This window comes from Tachypleus tridentatus, chromosome 11, assembly GCF_004210375.1.
Source record: "Tachypleus tridentatus isolate NWPU-2018 chromosome 11, ASM421037v1, whole genome shotgun sequence".
Classification (NCBI taxonomy): Eukaryota; Metazoa; Arthropoda; class Merostomata; order Xiphosura; family Limulidae; genus Tachypleus; species Tachypleus tridentatus.
Genome location: NC_134835.1, coordinates 16,983,472 through 17,007,920, shown reverse-complemented (window position 1 = coordinate 17,007,920; position 24,449 = coordinate 16,983,472). Strand labels below are relative to the sequence as shown.

The window sequence follows — 24,449 nt, the reverse complement described above, 5'->3', positions numbered from 1 at the left end:
TTCTACTTCATTTTATTATTATTATTTATGAATTTCTTCATACAAGACTCGCAAACAGAGGTTTAGACTGATAGACAGTGTATTCCCACCGTAGTGTGGGTCCTACTTTTAACCGTCACCTCCAAAACTTAGAGTACATTTTATATTCCACAATATAGCCTGCACCCTGGAATTATTTTTATTTCTACAACTTTTTTTTTGTTTTTCTTTAGGCTTGTTTTTATTTATTGTAAAGTATCATTAGTCAGAGATTTAGATTTATTGTTCTGAACACAGTGCTTCCTTTAGATTGTTTTACTTGACTTTTGCGTATTAATCTGCTATATATCTTTATACATATAATTTGGAATGTCGCTAAAAATTAACGTTTTTCATCTATAACTAAATTTAAAATAATGTGTTGAGAATTTTATTATGGCAAACTTCTAGTAACAACAAACAATTAAACATCATTTTTACAGACTGTTGCCCCAAGAAACAATAAAATATTTTTACAGACTGTTGCCCCATCCCAAGGCCTCAGCGGTAAGGTTAAGAACTTATTATGCTAAATTTTCAAGTTCGAGCCCTGCTGTATGCACAGCTAAGATGATCTATTGTACAGCCTTCTGCTAAAGAAGAAATAATTAATGTAGACCACTTGTACCGTTTATTGATTTATTAATTGATATATTAATTATTATAAGCTTTAGTCTAGGTAATTAGGTACATCAATAACACACAAATATTTTTTTACGAATCGCATTCCGTTAGCAAAGTAAAGTAAGCCAAGGAAATAACTATAAACAATTATATATAGCGACAACACATTGTCAAACCAGTAAGTTGGATATAATCAGCTATTTAACAGTTCATTTTATAGACGTATGTTCTGTACTTGTCCACATTCAACAAAGTTCGTTTTCTCTTGGTTCACTTGTTTTTAAGCACAATGCTACAGAGTGAAGTGTGTTCTGATTTCTGGCACTATAAGTTAGGCTTGTTTGAAAATTTGTGCAAAGTTACACAAGGGCTATCTGCGCTGGTCACCCCTAATTTAACAATGATAAACTAGAAGGAAGCCGGCTAGACACCACCACCCACCGCCAACTTTTGCGCTACTCTTATACCAACGTCACATTATAACACTCCTACTGCTGAGAGGGCAAATATATCCAGCGATAGCGTTTTGAGCTCGCGACCCTCAGATTACGAGTAGAACACCATAACCACTAGTCCTCCAAACTCAGATAACGAGTCGAGCACCATAAACACCAGGCCTCCAAACTCAGCTTGCGAGTCGAGCACCATAACCACCAGGCCTCCAAACTCAGATTACGAGTCGAGCACCATAACCACCAGGCCTCCAAACTTTCAGCTGGCCCATCGAGATACATTGACTAGCATCCTTTTGTTTTTCATAATTAACGTTATTAGCTTATTTAAATGTTTTTTTTCCTCTCTTTTCTGATCTGTACGTTCACAAACTAGTTCCATTTATTGGTTGTCTTATGAGCAAAGCAACAGGTGGTGTGTGTTCAGATCAAGTCCAGGGATTCCCAAGTAACGAACAAAAACAACTTTTTGCCATCATACGACTGACTAAATGTATCACCATAAGTGTGCTGTTAATGTCGTCAAACTTGTATACGTAAACACAAACAATGCTGCCTTCACAAGTAATGTGATACAATTTCACGTAACTATTACATAACGTTATTTTGCCCCAAGCCGATTCCTTAACTAGAAGTATCGTAGTTGTCTAAAATTCAGTTGTGCAGGTTTGTACTTAATCGCAGACAATCTGAAATTATAAAATACAGAAAACTGTCCTACGGTACACACAACCCAAAATAAACTACTCGTGCGAATGGCTCGTTCCTTCTAATTTAAGTGGTAAAAGATTTGTTACTTTCAACTGTAATATTTATCTGTTTCTGTGTGCATGTACAGAAACACCTCCCGTGAAATTAAACGATATATCAGTTCTTCCATAGTTGGCCGAAAACGTTAGAAAAACTGGAATTAGAAAATTCAACCTAAATGACACATTACGCGCATGAGGGTTAAACGGCTGCGTCAGTGATCCCTAAGGCTCCTTTCTAAGTTAAGCCATTGGCTGCAGGAAAGGTGGTTGGTTGTCGAGCTCGTCTCGTTACAAGTACTATGTTGATCAAACGGATGACAGAGAGAAGCGTGTTTCCAGCAATATCACACTTCGAACTCTGGACCCTTCGAATCGCAGCCCAGTACGATAATCATAAGGACGATGACCGGTTCATTTACAAAATAAGTTCAAGGTAAAGAAAAAAGTAAAAAAAAACTGTCACAGAAAGTTAAATAATAAACCATATTTAAAATTACTAGATATAGTTCTCTACCGCCAGACAAGTGGATAAAAACACAACATAGAACCAAAACAAGATTGTCCGATATTTACACCCTATATTCCTGTTTAAGCTCAAACCTATCTATAGGAATAACTAATGCGACTCTAATCAGTGATCAGACTCTAACTTTTGAATAAAAGTTATTTTACTGCTATCTTAACATTATTATTTGAATAGTTTTCAGGGATTCGAATTACGAGTCGAACGCCTTAACACGCTTGGCCATGCCACGCCTAGTTTTTAGGATACGTACATGTTAACATTATTGTGCTCATGTGAATAAATAAACTTCTGTACTGATACAAAAGTAAACATATCTGAATTGTAGTTAAAGGAAACTAGATGAACTTAATACATTTTTTGTAAGGTATAACATCCGAAAGTGCTCGGATCTCTAAACCTAAGAAGATTGGCTGAGCAAGTGAGTCACATGATAATTAAGTGATGCTAACAGCCATTCGCCCCTTTAGTTCAAAGGTCGTGGAGATTTTTCAGATGATAATTCCCTATTTAAGCGCCAGGTCGAGCTGTTTTCGCCCAGTTATTTTGCAGAACTTGTTTCTACCGTATCACATTAACCATGGCAGCTAGAAGCAACCTACGTCAGATGCTAGGGTCTGGAGACATCGCTAACAAGAGGGCACTGTCCGTAGCTCTGTTGGCAGAGTTTTTGGGGACAGCTATATTAGTCCTAATCGGTTGTGGCTCTTGCATTACCGGCTGGGATTCCCATTACTCTCCCACTATTGTCCAGATAGCCCTGGCCTTCGGCGTGACCGTGGGGACGGTGGTACAGTTCATCGGGCATGTTAGTGGAGGACACATCAACCCTGCCGTTACATTCGCTTTTCTGGTCACCGCGAAAATTTCCTTACTCCGCGCAGTCCTGTACGTTATCGTTCAATGCTTAGGAGGAATAGTAGGGGCTGGCTTGCTGAAGGCACTCACACCGTCCAACCTGCAAGGAAACTTAGGGGCCACTGTTCTTAGCGAGCACCTGAGCCCAGTCCAAGGCTTCGTTGTCGAGCTCTGCATTACCTTGGTTTTGGTGTTTACAGTGTTTGCCTGTTGTGACGAGAACAGACAAGACATCAAAGGATCCGCCCCCCTGGCCATCGGCTTGTCCGTGGCAACCTGCCACATGTTTGCTGTAAGTTCTGTACGAATGTAGTTTTAAGTTTATAAGTATAATGTTAAACTCTGTTATTCCTCACAAACTTGCCAATATTTAAATAGTTTTGTTATATTCTAGAATTATCCATACATTTATAAATAAGTTATAACTTATACCACAGAAATGGCTTTCCATTTCTTTCTGCAAATTTGTAAATTAAAAATTTTCTGATTCAATACATAACGTGCAACTAATTTATCGTATTTATCCATCGGAAATAAAAATTCCTTATTTCAAACGATTTGCATCAAAATAAGGATGGTACTGTATACGGTACAGTCACAGGTCTTAACAACAATGTCCCTGAAGATTCGACATTGTATAAACCGCATGCGTGTAGGGTGCTTCTCGACCCCCGTAATTCGTTTCACCCGTTTAGTTAACTAACATTGTCAAGTAGTATCAAAGTATTTCAGTGCAAATTTCTCGGCTGAGTATGCCCTCAGCCCTTTTTATATATTTCTGTCAACACATCATTAGTACTAGATGTTCTTGCTACAGGTTTTAACAGTTGGACAATGGCAGAACTTTGTTTCTAATATTTGTTGCTCGTGCTCAAGGCCTTGACAGATAAGAGAGGCACGACAGAGCTTTGACACCGTATTGTAATTCTTATTTCCCACAGAATTATTGTAGCAAATCTTCATAATTTACATATTAGGATTTCAATAAGACTTGTACATCTATAAGGCCTTAAATCAGTGAAGTCCTCGCAGTTGTGAGTAGATTAAACATCACATTTCTCGCTTTTAAGTCTATACGTGTAATACAAACATTTAACGTTAGCTTATAAGCGATCAATGTCAGATCCAATACTGGTCTGTCTGTTGTTAAGCATACAGCTACACAATAATTTGTGTTGCGCCCTCTACAGACACTGAACACATCTAGTGCTAACGTAACAAGACCTCAAACTTACAGTTAAGCTACTGAGGAAATATAAAATTAAAACTGTTAAGCAAATATCGCCTTATTCCTAATTTATGATAAAGTCGAGGGCAGGTAGGTTTATCGCTTACTGAAAAAGCTTTATTTAAAACAAGTGATAGGCTTAAGAAGAAACTACTTTAAACTACTGCGAAAACCTTCCCTTAAAAACGTTTCTTGAAAGAAAGGTAAAGAGGAAATTTGTTTAATTTTTCATATATATTAACCTGAGCATTTGTACACCAGGTGACACTATACTCGCTATTAAATCTGTGCACAAACAGTACAAAACACAGTTGATAATAATGTAGACTAAGCGAGAAAGTTAAATAATAACACGTTATTATAAACCAAAATCAACTATTCATTAGTAATAAATAAATATGTACACATAAAACAGATCCATGTTGTCCTATCTGTGTATCGTTTTGACTACACTATAGAAGCAGCTTACACTAAACCGACCAATCACGATATTTATGCAACGTTACAATCACCAATCAGACGCCTAATGAGACCAGTATAGCAAATTGTTAGTAATATCTTTAAATATTATTTTACTGATTCGGTCTTAAAGGTTTTCATTTACTTGTTTTGAAACATGCCAAAGCATAATATAGTTTTCTCATGTATATTGCTTGTTTTGAATTTCGCGCAGAGCTACACGAGGGTTATCTGCGCCAGCCATCCCTAATTTAGCAGTGCAAGACTAGAGGGAAGGTAACTAGTCATCATCACTCACCGCCAACTCTTAGGGTACTTTTTCACCAACGAATAGTGGGATTGACCGCACATTATAACGCCCCCACGGCTCAAATGGCGAGTATGTTTGGTACGAAGGGGACTCAAACCCGCGACCCTCAAATTACGATCGAGCACCCTAACCATTTGCCCTTATAAAATCAAGTACCTTTCCGATTGTCGCTATCATTTGTTGTTGAATATCATAAACTGTTTAGAGCATTATTTTATTTTACACAATAAATTCGGGTAACGTAATTTTGTATGTTGATTTCTTTAGATTAAATACACCGGATCCAGTATGAATACGGCTCGATCTATTGGGCCAGCCGTCGTAGCCAACATCTGGACTGATTATTGGGTAAGTAACGCTTTCTCTAACACTAAGCAAAAACAAATAAACATCACACACTTAGTAACTAGGTAATAACAACCATAAATAGTTAAACAATTCTGTTGGTTAAATTACACCAGGAGTTAAACATGCGATTCCAGTTAATATTCTTGTCGAGAGAGAAAATAAATTGAATAATATCAAAATAAAAACTTACAAGCCTTCCTCTTGACGAAGACCTCTTTAAAGAAGTGGAAGTTTATGGGTTAATGTAACCTTCAGGTTTATAAATCAGTCTTTAAGATTTAAATAATGTACTTAAAGAAACAGTTCTGTGTCGAGAACAGGTTTAAATAATGTACTTAAAGAAACAGTTCTGTGTCGAGAACAAGTTTAAATAACGTACTTAAAGAAACAGTTCTGCGTCGAGAACAGGTTTAAATAATGTACTTAAAGAAACAGTTCTGTGTCGAGAGCAGGTTTAAATAATGTACTTAAAGAAACAGTTCTGTGTCGAGAACAGGTTTAAATAATGTACTTAAAGAAACAGTTCTGTGTCGAGAACAGGTTTAAATAATGTACTTAAAGAAACAGTTCTGTGTCGAGAGCAGGTTTAAATAATGTACTTAAAGAAACAGTTCTGTTGTCGAGAACAGGTTTAAATAATGTACTTAAAGAAACAGTTCTGTGTCGAGAGCAGGTTTAAATAATGTACTTAAAGAAACAGTTCTGTGTCGAAAGAAACAGTTCTGTGTCGAGAACAGGTTTAAATAATGTACTTAAAGAAACAGTTCTGTGTCGAGAGCAGGTTTAAATAATGTACTTAAAGAAACAGTTCTGTGTCGAGAGCAGGTTTAAATAATGTACTTAAAGAAACAGTTCTGTTGTCGAGAACAGGTTTAAATAATGTACTTAAAGAAACAGTTCTGTGTCGAGAGCAGGTTTAAATAATGTACTTAAAGAAACAGTTCTGTGTCGAGAACAGGTTTAAATAATGTACTTAAAGAAACAGTTCTGTGTCGAGAACAGGTTTAAATAATGTACTTAAAGAAACAGTTCTGTGTCGAGAACAGGTTTAAATAATGTACTTAAAGAAACAGTTCTGTGTCGAGAGCAGGTTTAAATAATGTACTTAAAGAAACAGTTCTGTGTTGAGAACAGGTTTAAATAATTTAAACAGTTCTGTGTCGAGAACAGGTTTAAATGATGTACTTAAACAGTTCTATTGTTGAGAGAACAAACGTGAATTATTGTTATAGTTAAAAATTATTATGTATTATAATCTTTATTGTTGTAAAACATAATGTCACACGAAACATCAAGGTATACTAATAGTTGTCTAGAATTTTTATATGTAATTCATAATACAATATGGTCATTAACACTTTTGTTGACGTCAAAAAGTCAAACGACGATTTATAAGCGTAATAAGGAGACATTTTTGTAGAGAATACACTACTGCTTTGACAGAACACTAGTCTATTGAAACATACAGTACTCTGTTTCTCCTTAATAAATACAGCGTCAATAACAACAAATATATACAAACTTTGATGGTTGCTCATTCATAAGTTATTGTCTTTAACGTAGAAAAACAAAGCACATAAAATAACCAATCCCAGAAATTTTCAGAGATGTAACTTTTAACATTACTCAGTGTTCGTTTGTTTCTTCGTCGCCAGTGGGACAGCTAATTAACAGTCCGTATATTATCGCTGTCGCTAAAATCAGGGATTCGATACCCAGCGGTACACTCAGCAAATAGCCAACGCGGCTTTGGTCTGAAACATTTTTTTTTCATCTTATCAATGTTCAATTAACCTGTGTACAAAGTAGCTTTGATGTTCTAGAATGAAGCATATCCAAACCTGTCTACAACTAGCCAGCTTTAATCTCGTTCAACCTGTTACATCACAGGGAGGGGCCGTCAGTTGATAATAGGCGAGAAACAAAAATATCGAACATATTGCAGCGAAAACGGTCAGCCATGTGAAGAATGTGTAATAAACTAGCTTTCTATATTATAAATAAATTTAAAAAATAACGTCCGTCTTGATCAGAGCAAACCTGAGCAAAAATGTCTGTTAAATAACATAAATAAGTGTGCACGTCGAAAATTATAGTTACAAACCCCGAGAACTCACAACAATGTTTCCTAATATAGAGTTAAAAGTGTTTTGAACGCGAGAAGGTGAACCATGCCCCATGACAGTGGTTTAAAACACATTTGCTCGCGCAACACCTAGATTATCAACAATATTTTCATCTCGTTGACAAACAATGACAGTTGTACATAATTCTGCCGATTCCTTTCTGAAATTACACAACCTTTCCACCAACCACTTCAAGTGATTCACAAACCTCAGATTGTGAAGAACTATTTTACGTTATAGCCTTGAAAACAAACAAAAACAATGTTCTCTGTTATATCCGACCGAATATAAACCTGGTGTGTGACCACATACGTAACATTCGTTCAGATAGCACGCCAAACGTGAACTATGTTGGCCTATATCAACACACACAGGAAATGCGAATAATTTTGTCCTATATCAAGCAGCCGGCAGTGGGATGTAAAACAGTTACCCGGATAATGAAGTAAACAAGGAAACTGTAAACCAATAGCTGTTATTTACATAAAGAGAATCATAATTATATACTTATGAAACATTTCAGTAGTGACATATTTAAAATCTTTCTCTGGTTTAATTAGAACATTTTTGTTCTCATTCATCCAGCTTTATTCTTGTTTAACCTGTTATACGGCAAAGGGTGGGTTGTTAGTCCATTATCGGTTAGGAATAAAATATGGCTACTTATCACTGTCCCTAATTTAGGTTTATTTTACTTTGAATTTCGCGCAACGCTACATGAGGGCTATCTGCGGTAACCGTCCCTAATTTAGTAGTCATCACCACCCACCGATTTCTGAGATTGAGTAAACATTATAACACCCCAACGGTTGAAAGGATAAGCATGTTTGGGGTGACGGGGTTTCGAACCCGAGACCCTCAGATTACGAGTCGAGTGCCTTTACCACCTGGCCATGCCAGGCCCCCATTATTTGGAACTACTGACCAAATGGAGTGGAGCCAGTCAGTAACAACCTACCACCACGAACTGCTTGTAACTTCCATAATTCTCTCGGAAATTAAAATTACGGGAACCATTTGGTGGTCTCTCGTGAAGTCGAGCACGGTTCGCCATTTTCGAAATCCATAGCTCGATAACAGTATCAACCAGAACTCCTGGTGGTCATATGTATAAGTAGGATAATAATAAAGTGGTCTGGATCCAATAAAACACACACACACACAAAACCTCTTCTCAAAACTTGTGTCTATATTTAAAACGTAATTTTAAAACCAAGACATTCTTTACAATGTCGTCTTATATCTGGATAGTAATGGTTCTCTAACCAAATATAAACAGGTGTGAACATTCTTGTTAACAAGGAAGATATAAACAATGAAATGAATTTAAACAAAAACACAACGTTAATTTAATCTCTAATCAGCCAATCAAAAGCATCATCATTACAACAGAACGTGTGTGTGTGTGTGTGTGTACACATTTGCTTGAATTTCACTAACTACTGTTTGTTTGTTGAATTTTGTGCAAAGCTATTCGATGAATATCTGCACTAGTTGTTGAAGTGTGAGAGAAGGCAAATAGTCAACATCATCCACCATCAACTCTTAATCGAATAGTGGGATTATTAGTCATATTATAACGACCCAATGGCTGAAATACCGAGACAATGTAATGATATTAATCATATCTCAGCAGAAATAATACATCTGACTTTGTTATTCAAGTTACACAGACAATTTAAGGAGTGGTTCATGACAAACAAAAGCAGTAATCTAATAATGTAAACCTTAATTAACGATAAGTCAAGTTTGTAATACTGTGGTACAACACTCGTGAAAAACTTGTCTCATCCATTGTCAACTTTGTTACACAGTTCCACAACACTACTGTAGCAGACCCGTTTCAACCAGTGTTAAGTTTGTTATATAGTTACACAACACTACTATAGAAGACTCGTTCCAACTGGTGTTAAATTTGTTATAAAGTTACACTACAGTTTAGCGGTAGACCTGTTTCAACCAGTATTAGGTTTATGTAGTTACATAACACTAGAGTGTAAGACCTGTTACAACCATTGTTAAGGTTATATAGTTACACAACACTTTATCGGAAAACTTGTTTCATCTTGTGTTAAGTTTTATATAGTTATACAATACTAACATTGTAGACATGTATTAATAAGTGCTGTTGTAATATTGTTTTATCACATCTAGGTATACTGTCTTGGCCCTATTCTTGGTGGAGTTATAGCAGGACTGTTGTATGATCATATTTTCTCTGCGCCAGCACCAACGCCACCTAGTGAAGTAACCGAACATTTGGAAAAAGTGGAAGTGCATTAGAAACCTGAAACCACCACCAACACTCAAAATAAAAACGGACAACTTGTGTAAATATAGATTATAATACAAATACTCTTCATTTTTAACTAGAATTTGTGTGCTTGTGAGTAAACGTTAAACTTATGTTCAAATATAACCTTCACTTTTGAAAAACATTTCATTAAAAAACATATGAAGCCTTTTTTGAGGCCAAATTATAGAACATCCCTGTCCCAAAACAGTCTTACAGTAAAGGAAGTCACACTAAGTTTCATGAGTTGTTAGGAAGTACATACTCACATATTTTATTGGTCTGTAGGCTACAATGTACTTTTTTTGTTCATGTTTATGCTAGTCTTGAACCTACTATTAATTAATGTAGTGAACCACTCTATATAAAATATTAATGTTTGCAAAACTTGATTTATTTATAACATGAACAACAAATTGTATTCCTAAGGCATTTCAGACTAGTCAGTGTACATGGTTAATCATTTGCAACCAAAACAATCATGGAAAACAGATTATATAATAATGAATGTAAACTTAGATACTACAGTTAACATAACCATTACAAACTTTTTGGATAGGCTACACATGATAAGCAAGTCTTTCAAAATAACTAATGGAATACTAAGGGCTCAGAAAGATCAAAGTTTAATAAAAATTAGTCCTAATTACAAAAAAACGACTCTGACTTGTAGCAGAAGTGGTTAACTTTCACCAACCTAATTACTCAATGAAAACATTCATACAATTAAAAATTACAGTGCACATTTGTAAAAGTGATTAAAACACAAAAGGATGAAACATGAGAGGTTTTACATCAGTTATATACATATCTTTATTTCTTTTAGTGTATATTACTATGTCACAAATTCTTTAACTTTAGATGAAACCCACAATAATTATACAACATGAAGATAGTAATGTTTCATGTGTTTTTATCATGCATTTACTTATGGTAACAAAATAAGGTTCCTTTCAATATCCATATGGTGGTGAATTTTCAATTTCGCAGAGCTGCTAGTCTATAAAATAAAGAAACAAAAGTTTAAACATCAAGAATTGAATGTACTGACAATAATATTAAAGTTATTATTTAATAATAATAATTGACAGAGTTCTCCAAGTTTCAGAACCTGAAGGTTACTCTCTTGGAAAATTACATTTATGCAAATAGCTACATAATTTTTTCCATTAAAAATGAAAAATATTAACACTACAGGATAGTATTTAACTACCACATCTAGTGTAATATATTAATAACTTATTTTTAGATTTAGACAAATTTTAAAAACAGTGAAACCCCAGATTTCACTTGGTTTTGCCCCAACAACAACAAAAACTATGTATTCTCAATTAACACAATGCTCACTCTATGGACACAATCCACAAGCATGCAAAGACAAAAATGTAAGCTAACTTTAAAGTTACAAAAAAAACCTTCAGGGTTCAGAAGAACTGACTGAAGTGGAAGGTGAGAACTAAACTGAAATGAAAACAAAACTTAAGTAAGAAAACTGTTCAAAATTATGCTTAAAATCTGAGAAAATACAGGCAAAAAATGTATAAAGGATCTACAGAAATTCTGTTAAACACAAATTAAATCTATGTAAAATTTGCTCTCATAGACCCTAAAACTCTCTAAAGTATGGAGCCAAGACAACTGAAGATTCACTAATTGGGTAGACTTAGTTTACACTAAAATTATGAATTATTATATCTTTAGAAACATCTTTAATAGATATCATGTTAGTTCAAGCCAACCTGGTATGACATAAAAATTATTTAATCTAAAACAGTTTGATCAACAGATTTATTAGTGTAAAGAATGGCACTCATGTTAACTAAGTTTTAGTCAGAATTTATGAGCAACCTACAAGTTACAAATTCATAAACTTAGTCAGAATCAGAAAAGAAAAAAGAACCTTCCAGGACGGTGTGACATTATGAAACAAAACTGGACATTGTACAGTTGTGATATGATTGGTCATTACATTTCACAATAAAATATAGGGCACTTAAGCATTTTAAGTTTTCACATAGGTATGTGAAACTCAATGATTAGTATACATCCAGAGTCACTGGTCACCCCAGGTGCACAAGTAGTTCATGAACTTACTTGAAAAATCCTGCCAAAAATATTTAATAAAGACATCAAACTCTAGAATGAAGTATTTTACCTTCTGCTAAGGTTATCTTCTTGTACAGAAGTCCTCTCGGAGACCGAAGATGACGGAACAGATTTGGCTCCCTGGAGCTGATCAAGAATCTCAAGTCCATTCTCTTCAGCCACTTGCTGAATCAAATCATCCACTTGTTGCTGTGGTGTGGTCGTTGTGGTAGCACTTCCCATTGCATCCTCTAGAACCTAAGAAAATCAATACCAGTAGACATTTTGTTCAGATAATGTTTTTGAAGGGAGTGGGGGCTTAGAGACTTCCAATTATAATTTACTCTTGTCTAATATGCAACCATTAAAGCATGCATTACCTAACACTAAAACTGGATACTAACAAACGTACTTGAGAGATTATAGCCAACACAATGAACCCTAGACACAAAACACAGAAACTTAAATTTAAGAGAGATTATAACCAACACAATGAACCCTTGAAACAAAACACAAATTTAAATTTAAGACATGTGCTTAAGAAATTACAGCCAACATATTTTCATTCCAATAAAAACTATGATAACAGATTTTTCTTCTCTTTCATGTGACATCCAACAATGAAAGACCACCATCAGTGAAGGGTGAACTCATAAGTTACAACTGTTTATCTTTAAACTCACAACAATAACTATAGTTGTTTATCTTTATTAGTCTGAGTGCAAATTGATTTAGTGTTATGATCTATTCTTCATCCCACAAATCTCAAATATTATTTGTGTAATCTTTAAAACGTCCTAAACATTTGTTTTCAGTACAACCTTTTATTTGGTTATTTTCTACACTCCATCTGGGAACTGTCACTTGACCAACCTTGGAACCATCATAAAATAAATTAAGAAATAAATATAAGTTATGTTTTTTTCATGCTAGAATGACCACATATTATAACATGAAAATAAAAATGTATAGTCTTATAACAGTGTGTGTGTGTGTGTGTGTGTTTAATTTATTATTACACTTACCTTCCAGTCATACCTAGCTAACATAACTTCCACTGACAAAGTGCATGTGTATTCATGCTACATATCAAATAATATAAAACTGGCCTTTAGTCTTCCTGTCTTGGCTGTGTTTTAGTGGACTAATATTTACTAATAAACAGTCACATTTCAATTATTATACATTATATATATAAATTATTAAACTTATTTTTCTTAAAATATAGAACAATAAATCAAGATGTAAAGAAAGCAATTATCTCTTCTTGCTATGACCTTTGAGCTTGGTTGTTGCAAGACATAGGTTGCTAAGCCTTTTAAAATTTTGCATATGGAGGATATGATTTTTTTATTTTTTTTTTTTGGTGGGGGGTATTTTTATAGTTAAATAACCAAAAATTCACAAATAACTATATTGATACAATACAATTCCACTATATTTATTAAACTTAGTAACTAAGAAGTATTTAAAATTGAATAGATATGGAACTTCGAGCAAGCTAAAGATACAATCTACTTCCTTGAAAACTTGGATAGAAAGTACATGGTATACTTTTCACAGATTAAAATGGTTGACAAAAACCACTCTGGGGAGACATTCTAATCTACTGACTGGTTATTTACATTCCATATATTGAAGTAAATGTATATTAAGGAACCGTTTTCAAAAATTAAAAGAGATGAATGGGGCCACTGTGTTTGATTCAGTACATAAACCGTATCTCAGCAAAATAAAAAGATATGTGGTTCTTGTTTTGTATTCTAGCTTTTTGGTATTAATTTGGTATCCCTAATTTGTACAAAACTATAAATTTACTATTTTGACATCACAAACACCTAATTTTAAACAGTGCTGCATTCAACATAACTCATTAAAATCTGTACCTAGGTGTGTTCTTTTAATATTTATTTTTAAAATTAAGAAATCACCTCACACATAGAGTTTGAATTATAATTTACAATTTGATTCCAAACTTACTGACAATTTCATAAAATAGTAGTTGAATAAACTTTTGAATGCAAGTCAACAAATGTGATGACATGGCCTTTAACCTTTGACCTGTCGCAAAAGGGTTAATTAACAAAGCGCTAAAGAACACTGAATAACAAGATGCGAAAAACAGACAATTTTCTCTACCTATCACAACTGTTATGGTTTTCTAACTATGTAACAAGAGCCACTACAAATTCATCCAGGTTAATTATCATCTTTCTCACGAGAACATACTCGTACTAACAAGGAAACTGTTGATTCTCTGTTCAGAAATCAACATAATGTAATATATCTTTTGATGGTTGAATGCCTTGGCTTTCTATCAGTTGTTATACATAGAGAAATAAATGTGAGAGGAACTATTAAGAAGCCCTAAAGGAGATGATGTGACAAGTAAGTGTACCAAGAGGGATCTGGTTTTGTTTTTGGTATGACAAGTACGTGTACCAAGAGGGATCTCGTTTTGTTTTTGGTATGACAAGTAAGTGTACCAAGAGGGATCTGGTTTCTATTTGGTATGACAAGTAAGTGTACCAAGAGGGATCTGGTTTTGTTTTTGGTATGACAAGTAAGTGTACCAAGAGGGATCTGGTTTCTATTTGGTATGACAAGTAAGTGTACCAAGAGGGATCTGGTTTTGTTTTTGGTATGACAAGTAAGTGTACCAAGAGGGATCTGGTTTTCTATTTGGTATGACAAGTAAGTGTACCAAGAGGGATCTGGTTTCTATTTGGTATGACAAGTAAGTGTACCAAGAGGGATCTGGTTTTGTTTTTGGTATGACAAGTAAGTGTACCAAGAGGGATCTGGTTTTCTATTTGGTATGACAAGTAAGTGTACCAAGAGGGATCTGGTTTTCTATTTGGTATGACAAGTAAGTGTACCAAGAGGGATCTGGTTTTCTATTTGGTATGACAAGTGTACCAAGAGGGATCTGGTTTCTATTTGGTATGACAAGAAAGTGTACCAAGAGGGATCTGGTTTCTATTTGGTATGACAAGTGTACCAAGAGGGATCTGGTTTCTATTTGGTATGACAAGTGTACCAAGAGGGATCTGATTTCTATTTGGTATGACAAGTGTACCAAGAGGGATCTGGTTTCTATTTGGTGGCTCTGTAACCATATTGAAGGCTATAAAAATTATGGTTTATCTGAGCAATGAAGATTTTATAGTGCATAATTTAATTGTAATTTTGTACTTGCTAGTGGAAAAAATATCTAGAGAAAACATATTACATATGTCACACTAGGAAAAATTTAGGATTTTTTTTTAAATATTGCTTTCTGAAAGTAAGAACTTAAAAGTTACATATTATTAAAATATGGATTATTAGCTACAATTTTACACTCTACTAATTGTAAGAATTATAAACTCACTTCATTTTAAGGATGTGGACATAAATACACAAGTGTTTGTTAGCTCCACCATCAAATCTTCTCACAAGAAAGAACAAATTCTTAGTAAACTTGACAGATAAATTTTGTCTACTCCCACAATTCCTAGTAAACCTGATAAATAATCTACTCACACAAAATCTATGTAAAGCTGAACATGTTTTAGTATTTCACAACATCTTCTGACAAAAGGTAATTTTTCTACAGACAAAACTGTGATAATTACTGGAACTCAAGCTGGAGTCAGGTGACTATTCAGATGAAGCTAATTTCAAATCAGGAAGACTAGACAATACTGTTTCCTTCAAACTGAAAGTCTGTTTTAAGTTATTAATGATAATAAACAATCATATATATTTTCAAAATTAATATTTTTTTCATCTAGTTGTTTTAATCTCTGTTTGTGAACACTTAAAGCAGTTAGCATGGTACTTCAGGCTGAATTTGATATCAGTTTATCTACCAAAAATTGTTTAATAGCAAGATGAAAATAAATCAGTCACTTAATTCATATACCTGTGAATATACATATACTTACAGATGTTCTCACATCCAAGTCTTCAAACTGACTTTCAAATTTGTCCATCACAGCTGAAACCTGTTTAAAAAGATATAGTTATAACCAGGCTTGCTGTAATCAAAATTTAGAATTTCTTTTTAAAGCAGACAAAGAAAAGAGGTACATAAATTAAACACAAAAGATCAGTCTTTGTTAGACAGCTTCAAAACCAGTTTGGCTTCTTCACCATGAGACACTGAAGATAAAAAATGTATAATTACACACTAAAACACTAAAATAAAAAACGTATAATTACACACTAAAACACTAAAATAAAAAACGTATAATTACACACTAAAACACTAAAATAAAAAATGTATAATTACACACTAAAACACTAAAATAAAAAAAACAAGTCCAACTACTCGTTCAGATTGTGTTCTGCTAAGATTTCATTATATATAAAAACATAAACATGAAAAAGTAAAGCTATACAGTAGACACTTTCTAACAGCTACTTTGTCAACTGTTAAAATGCTAACAGACAAAAGTTATACTTTTCTTAGAAGATATATTTCTGATGTCCTTACTTCTTCTCACTTATTTTCATTCACTGCTACCCTCCATTTTGACTGTCATGTTCCCCTTGATTCACATGCTTCAAATGATTCACTTGTGCAAATTGTCATGCGTCGAATCTCCACCAATGGATGTGTCCCTCTACACGATTCATGTGAGTCTCTCTATACTATTCTACATACCTATTACTTCAAGTTTAGAAAGAAACCGAAGCACCATTGGACAGTGGGAAGTGTGAGCAAAAGCAAGTACCTGATGGAAATATATTTTCAATGTAGGAAAACCATAGCTTCTGACAAGATACTTTACTTCCACTCACTAGCACACCTATTCAGTGTGAGTTTCTACCTTAGTTTGAGGATGTGGAAATAGTAATACAACAGATCTAGCAGACAACTCTGAGAAGCACATCTCAGTGGAAGGAAATATAGTTGGACGTTGATCATAACCACAACATATTGTAATGTCCCTGATAATAAAAATGTGGATAGAATGAGGGATGCTGAATGCTAGAGCAAAACTGACAGCAAATCAACTACATCCAAAACTTTACCTCCAGGAAATGGCATCCATGCACAAGGGGTTAGGACAGGGGGGGGGTAGGTAGGACAAGGACCAAGTTGTCAGATAAACATATCTCACACAAACCAAACAGATCAGACCACCTAAGGCACAGTTACATCACTGGCATAAAGACATCAAGACCCACAAAGCTATGCATCCAAGGTGAAGAGAGCGAGGCACCCCTTAAACAAATGTGAGGATCTATGGTGATTGGTTCAGCTCTAAATCAAATATTCAACCACTAGAAACTGACTTCTATGTGGGAACAGGATAAAGGATCTCAGGTGAAAGGGTGAATTGCATATACGTAAACACACCACAGAGCTCTTAATCCAAAATTCATCCAGCAGGGGATGACATCCATGTAGAGGATGAGAAACAAAATACTTAGGCTTTATATATACAATAAAGTAGCCAAAAACTTACCATATTTATACTTCAAATATCCATCATAATTTACCAAGTTTAGTAACAGAGCTGTACATGGGTGAAGAAAAAAAAATTCAAATAGGATATAAACTCAACCTACAGGAGCAAAGATTTGTCACAAAAAAAAAGAAATGATGTCTTTACATCTGAAAATGGAAAACCAGCTGTAAGACATTCCGAGTTTGTGATTGGTTATTCACACATATAGTGTTAAGTTTTTGATTGGTTATTCACACATATAGTGTTAAGTTTCTGATTGGTTATTCACACACATAGTATTAAGTTTTTGAGTGGTTATTCACACATATAGTGTTAAGTTTTTGATTGGTTATTCACACATAGTATTAAGTTTTTGATTGGTTATTCACACATATAGTATTAAGTTTTTGATTGGTTATTCACACATAGTATTAAGTTTTTGATTGGTTATTCACACATATAGTATTAAGTTTTTGACTGGTTATTCACACATATAGTATTAAGTTTTTGACTGGTTATTCACACATATAGTGTTAAGAGTATATGATGAACTGTTTTCAAAAATTAAAGGAGGTGAGTGAGATACCACTGTATTTGATTCAGTACAACAGTGATATCTCATCATGTTGAAAATATAGGAAGTTTCTAGTTTTAAATATCAGTACTTTAAGTTCCTAATTCATATAAAACTACAGATTTCATATTTTGACTTCATAAACATCTAGTTGGAATCAGTACTGCATTTAACATACCATGTATTTGTTTTGTTTTTGAATTTTGTGCAAAGCTACACAAGGGCTATCTGCACTAGCCATCCCTAATTTAGCAATGTGAGACTAGAGGGAAGGCAGCTAATCATCACCACCCACCACCAACTCTTGGGTTACTCTTACCAATAAATAGTGGGATTGACCATCACCTTATAACACCCCCACAGTCGTACCATGTAACATACAAAAATTGATGTTTAGGTATGTTTCTTAAATATGTACTTTTAAATTAAGAAACTGAATAATGTATAATATAAACATTTGAATTATAATCTGCAGTTTGATACCAAACTTACTGACATAGTTCATAAAATAGTGCCCCCACTAGTACAGCGGTATGTCTTCGGATTTACAACGCTAAAATCAGGGGTTCGATTCCCCTCGGTGGGCTCAGCAGATAGCTCGATGTGGCTTTGCTATAAGAAAACACACATAAAATAGTAGCTGTATAAAGTTTTGAATGCTAGACAACACACATGATGATATGGCCTTTGACCTGTATCTCATCACAATACGGTTAAATAACAATCAATCTCATTCCAAATAACTATTGATGATTCCAATGAAGAGTTCTCCCCCCCCCCTTCTACTGCAGTCTGAGTAAGTGTGTTGGCAAAAGGTACAACCTCCAATATGATAACTTGCACATCAGAATTCATAATACAAATGGAAGCCAAACACGACTGAGTTGAGAGAGGAAGAAACATGTGGGAAAATGATTAAGTTCTGTAACTGATAGAAAAGTAAACAATAGAATAACAAATTGAGGTACAAATAGTTATAAAGTAAGAAGGAAGAGTAGAAATAAACATTAGAATAAAACTGAAAAGTTTAAGAGAACCCAAAATAAAATGTATTAACACAAGCACTGCCAAACAAGAAGTGATAATTAGGCAGAGAGGGGGTCATGTGTTTGTGAGGGGGTCGTGTGTTTGTGAGGGGGTCGTGTGTTTGTGAGGGGGTCATGTGTTTGTGAGGGGGTCGTGTGTTTGTGGCACATCTATTGTTGAAGGTTGATCACATAACAAATCAGTTACACTTACTGACACTGGTCTACCTATGGTCATGGGTTAAAGGTCATGTCACCTCTTTCATAACTCACATTAAAAATTTTATTGAACTACAATTTTATGAGTATGTCAGTAAGTTTGACATCAATTTAAATTTTAGTAAAATATATTAGTAATTTCTTAACTTGAAAGTAAATATTAAAAAAAATCCACCTAAATATGAATTTTTATGTGCCACATGGTATGCTGAATGCAGCATGGGTTCAATCAGATGTTTGTAATGTCCAAGTACAAAGTCTATAGTTTTTTAAAAAAACAAATACTTAAATTACTGCCACTGAAAAGCTAGAATCTAAGAACCTCCTATTTTTTCTATTTTCTGACATATTAATACATTTATTGAATCATCCAAGGTAGCTCCACCCATCTCTTACATTTTTGTGAAAATACTTGTTTATGTACACCTACTTCAATGTGTGGACAACCAATCAAAAGCTTAGAATATTTCTTCAGTGGTTTTTTCAGCCTCTGCAAAATACTTGCATGAGAAGTCTTTTTTTAATCTCATGTTTTACTCTAAACACTAAGGTAAGACAGTAGTGAGCTTGGAAAATCTTTATTTATACCCAAATACAGTTTATAGTTATTAAGTTTGATAAATTAGAGTGGGATTTTGTGTTACTGATATAATAATGTATGATTTGTTGTTACTTCAAAATGCATATATAAAACTTGATTCATAAAAGTATTTTTTAACTTAAAATGAAAATTACTTTGCATATTGGATGATCAACATTCAAAAAGAAAAACATACACAACACAAACACTACGTAACATTAACAGTTTACCAAAAACAAATCTTGTAGTGTTTGCAATGATTCACTTGCCGTATTAAACATTACACAATGAAAACTATAACACATATAAAATAATTACAAGGTGACCGAGCCCACTGTGAAAATGTTAAACCATGTGAACAAATTGATATGTAGGAGTGAAAAAATAATAGATCAAGAAACAATTTTGCCAAAAAGTGCAGAACGTGATGAGAACAGCTAGGTATGTGACCAAAAGAAAGATGTCTTGACAGAAGTAAAATTATACAGTACACACTGCTGAATAGCTACTTCAAATGTTGAAACACTGACATAAAAAATAAAATTATACAGTAACACTGCTGAATAGCTACTTCATCAGATGTTGAAACACTGACATAAAAAATAAAATTATACAGTACACACTGCTGAATAGCTACTTCATCAGATGTTGAAACACTGACAAAAAATAAAATTATAGAGTAAACACTGCTGAATAGCTACTTCATCAGATGTTGAAACACTGACATAAAAAATAAAATTATACAGTAACACTGCTGAATAGCTACTTCATCAGATGTTGAAACACTGATATAAAAAATAAAATTATACACAGTACACACTTCTCAACTGCTACTTCATCATTAAGACACAAACATACAAGATGTACAACTACACAGTACACACTTCTCAACTGCTACTTCATCATTAAGACACAAACATACAAGATATACAACTACACAGTACACACTTCTCAACTGTTACTTCATCATTAAAACACAAACATACAAGATATACAACTACACAGTACACACTTCTCAACAGTTACTTCATCATTAAGACACAAACATAGAAGACATACAACTACACGGTACACACTTCTCAACTGTTACTTCATCATTAAAACACAAACATACAAGATGTACAACTACACAGTACACACTTCTCAACTGTTACTTCATCATTAAAACACAAACATACAAGATATACAACTACACGGTACACACTTCTCAACTGTTACTTCATCATTAAGACACAAACATACAAGATATACAACTACACAGTACACACTTCTCAACTGCTACTTCATCATTAAGACACAAACATACAAGATATACAACTACACAGTACACACTTCTCAACTGCTACTTCATCATTAAGACACAAACATACAAGATATACAACTACACAGTACACACTTCTCAACTGTTACTTCATCATTAAGACACAAACATACAAGATGTACAACTACACAGTACACACTTCTCAACTGTTACTTCATCATTAAAACACAAACATACAAGATATACATCTACACAGTACACACTTCTGAACTGCTACTTCATCATTAAGACAAACATACAAGATATACATCTACACAGTACACACTTCTCAACTGCTACTTCATCATTAAGACACAAACATACAAGATATACAACTACACGGTACACACTTCTCAACTGTTACTTCATCATTAAGACACAAACATACAAGATGTACAACTACACAGTACACACTTCTCAACTGTTACTTCATCATTAAGACAAACATACAAGATATACATCTACACAGTACACACTTCTCAACTGCTACTTCATCATTAAGACACAAACATACAAGATATACAACTACACAGTACACACTTCTCAACTGTTACTTCATCATTAAGACCTGAAACATACAAGATGTACAACTACACAGTGCACTTCTCAACTGTTACTTCATCATTAAAACACAAACATACAAGATATACATCTACACAGTACACTTCTGAACTGCTGCTTCATCATTAAGACAAACATACAAGATATACATCTACACAGTACACTTCTCAACTGCTGCTTCATCATTAAGACACAAACATACAAGATATACAACTACATTTTTGCACACTTCTCAACTGTTGCTTCATCATTAAGACACAAACATACAAGGATGTACAAAACTACACAGTACACACTTCTCAACTGTTACTTCATCATTAAAACACAAACATACAAGATATACATCTACACAGTACACACTTCTCAACTGCTACTTCATCATTAAGACAAACATACAAGATATACATCTACACAGTACACACTTCTCAACTGTTACTTCATCATTAAGACACAAACATACAAGATGTACAACTACACAGTACACACTTCTCAACTGTTACTTCATCATTAAGACACAAACATACAAGATGTACAACTACACAGTACACACTTCTCAACTGCTACTTCACCATTAACACACAAACATACAAGATATACAACTACACGGTACACACTTCTCAACTGCTACTTCATCATTAAGACAAACATACAAGATGTACAACTACCGCGTTTGCACTTCTCAACTACTACTTCATCATTAAAACACAAACATACGCAGATATACAACTACACAGTACACTTCTCAACTGCTACTTCACCATTAACACACAAACATACAAGATATACAACTATACCGGTACACACTTCTCAACTGCTACTTCATCATTAAGACAAACATACAAGATGTACAACTACACAGTACACACTTCTCAACTGCTACTTCACCATTAACACACAAACATACAAGATATACAACTACACGGTACACACTTCTCAACTCTTACTTCATCATTAAAACACAAACATACAAGATATACAACTACACAGTACACACTTCTCAACTACTACTTCATCATAAAGACACAAACATACAAGATGTACAACTACACAGTACACACTTCTCAACTGCTACTTCATCATTAAGACACAAACATACAAGATATACAACTACACGGTACACACTTCTCAACTGTTACTTCATCATTAAGACACAAACATACAAGATGTACAACTACACAGTACACACTTCTCAACTGCTACTTCATCATTAAGACACAAACATACAAGATATACAACTACACAGTACACACTTCTCAACTGTTACTTCATCATTAAGACACAAACATACAAGATGTACAACTACACAGTACACACTTCTCAACTGCTACTTCATCATTAAGACACAAACATACAAGGATGTACAACTACACTGTACACTTCTCAACTGCTACTTCATCATTAAGACACAAACATACAAGATATACAACTACACAGTACACACTTCTCAACTGTTACTTCATCATTAAGACAAACATACAAGATGTACAACAACACAGTACACACTTCTCAACTGTTACTTCATCACTAAGACACAAACATACAAGATGTACAACTACACGGTACACACTTCTCAACTACTACTTCATCATAAAGACACAAACATACAAGATGTACAACTACACAGTACACACTTCTCAACTGCTACTTCATCATTAAGACACAAACATACAAGATGTACAACTACACAGTACACACTTCTCAACTGCTACTTCATCATTAAGACACAAACATACAAGATATACAACTACACAGTACACACTTCTCAACTGTTACTTCATCATTAAGACAAACATACAACATGTACAACTACACAGTACACACTTCTCAACTGTTACTTCATCACTAAGACACAAACATAGAAGATGTACAACTACCCAGTACACACTTGTCAACTGCTACTTCATCATTAAGACACAAACATAGAAGATGTACAACTACCCAGTACACACTTCTCAACTACTACTTCGTCATTAAGACACAAACACACAAGATGTACAACTACACAGTACACACTTCTCAACTGCTACTTCATCATTAAGACACAAACACACAAGATGTACAACTACACAGTACACACTTCTCAACTGTTACTTCATCATTAATACACAAATATACAAGATATACAACTACACAGTACACATTCCAATAGGCTGCTTCATTATCAGATAATAAAAACAATGGCATACAATAAGTATTGTTACACATATATACCTGGTCACTTTATTGTAAAATATCAAAATACATCTATATCTACATATTCTGTTAGGTTACTTCACCAGGAATCTAAACTGTAACCAGTAATTTTACTTTCTAATTTTGCTTTTTTATTATCACTAAAAACACTGCAAACTTGTTCTAAACTTGTAACCTTCATTTCTTTACTGGATTGCAGTCATATCACTAAACATAGTCATGTAGTTCTTTTACAGTTAAAAGTGTTAACTTTGTACAATTAAGATGCAAAAATATTTTTTTACCTTTTGTAAATCCATTGAGTTTATAGCCTTGTCTAGTGCTTTCACTACACTGCCCATGTTTTTTGTCACCTAATTAATAAAAAAAAGATTTGTATGAATAGTTTCTCAAATATTTGTGCCAACAACAGAAACTAATTAAGTACACACATTTGTTAGTCTTACAGCAAAACTGTATTGGACTACCTACTGGGTCCAT

General features: G+C 34.0%; 2 protein-coding genes across 4 annotated transcripts in view; one reads left to right on the top strand and one right to left on the bottom strand.

The window, feature by feature from the left end:
* The first annotated feature begins 2,844 nt into the window (after positions 1-2,844).
* On the top strand, positions 2,845-10,393 carry LOC143231709 (aquaporin AQPAe.a-like). The gene is made up of 3 exons (XM_076466315.1): positions 2,845-3,519; positions 5,492-5,572; positions 9,853-10,393. The coding sequence occupies exons 1-3, from the start codon at positions 2,950-2,952 to the stop codon at positions 9,979-9,981; spliced, it is 780 nt and encodes a 259-aa protein (XP_076322430.1). The 5' UTR covers positions 2,845-2,949; the 3' UTR covers positions 9,982-10,393.
* Positions 10,394-10,786: 393 nt separating this feature from the next.
* The window catches only part of LOC143231710 (charged multivesicular body protein 1a-like), a 52,252-nt gene continuing 38,589 nt past the window's right edge, over positions 10,787-24,449 (bottom strand). For all 3 annotated transcript variants that reach the window (XM_076466316.1, XM_076466317.1, XM_076466318.1), the window contains exons 6-9: positions 24,254-24,322; positions 16,006-16,065; positions 12,147-12,334; positions 10,787-10,991 (exon numbers count right to left, since the gene is read on the bottom strand). In XM_076466316.1, coding sequence (XP_076322431.1) covers positions 10,970-10,991; positions 12,147-12,334; positions 16,006-16,065; positions 24,254-24,322 — 339 coding nt within the window. In that variant the 3' untranslated portion in view covers positions 10,787-10,969. The remainder of the gene's footprint in view (positions 10,992-12,146; positions 12,335-16,005; positions 16,066-24,253; positions 24,323-24,449) is intronic.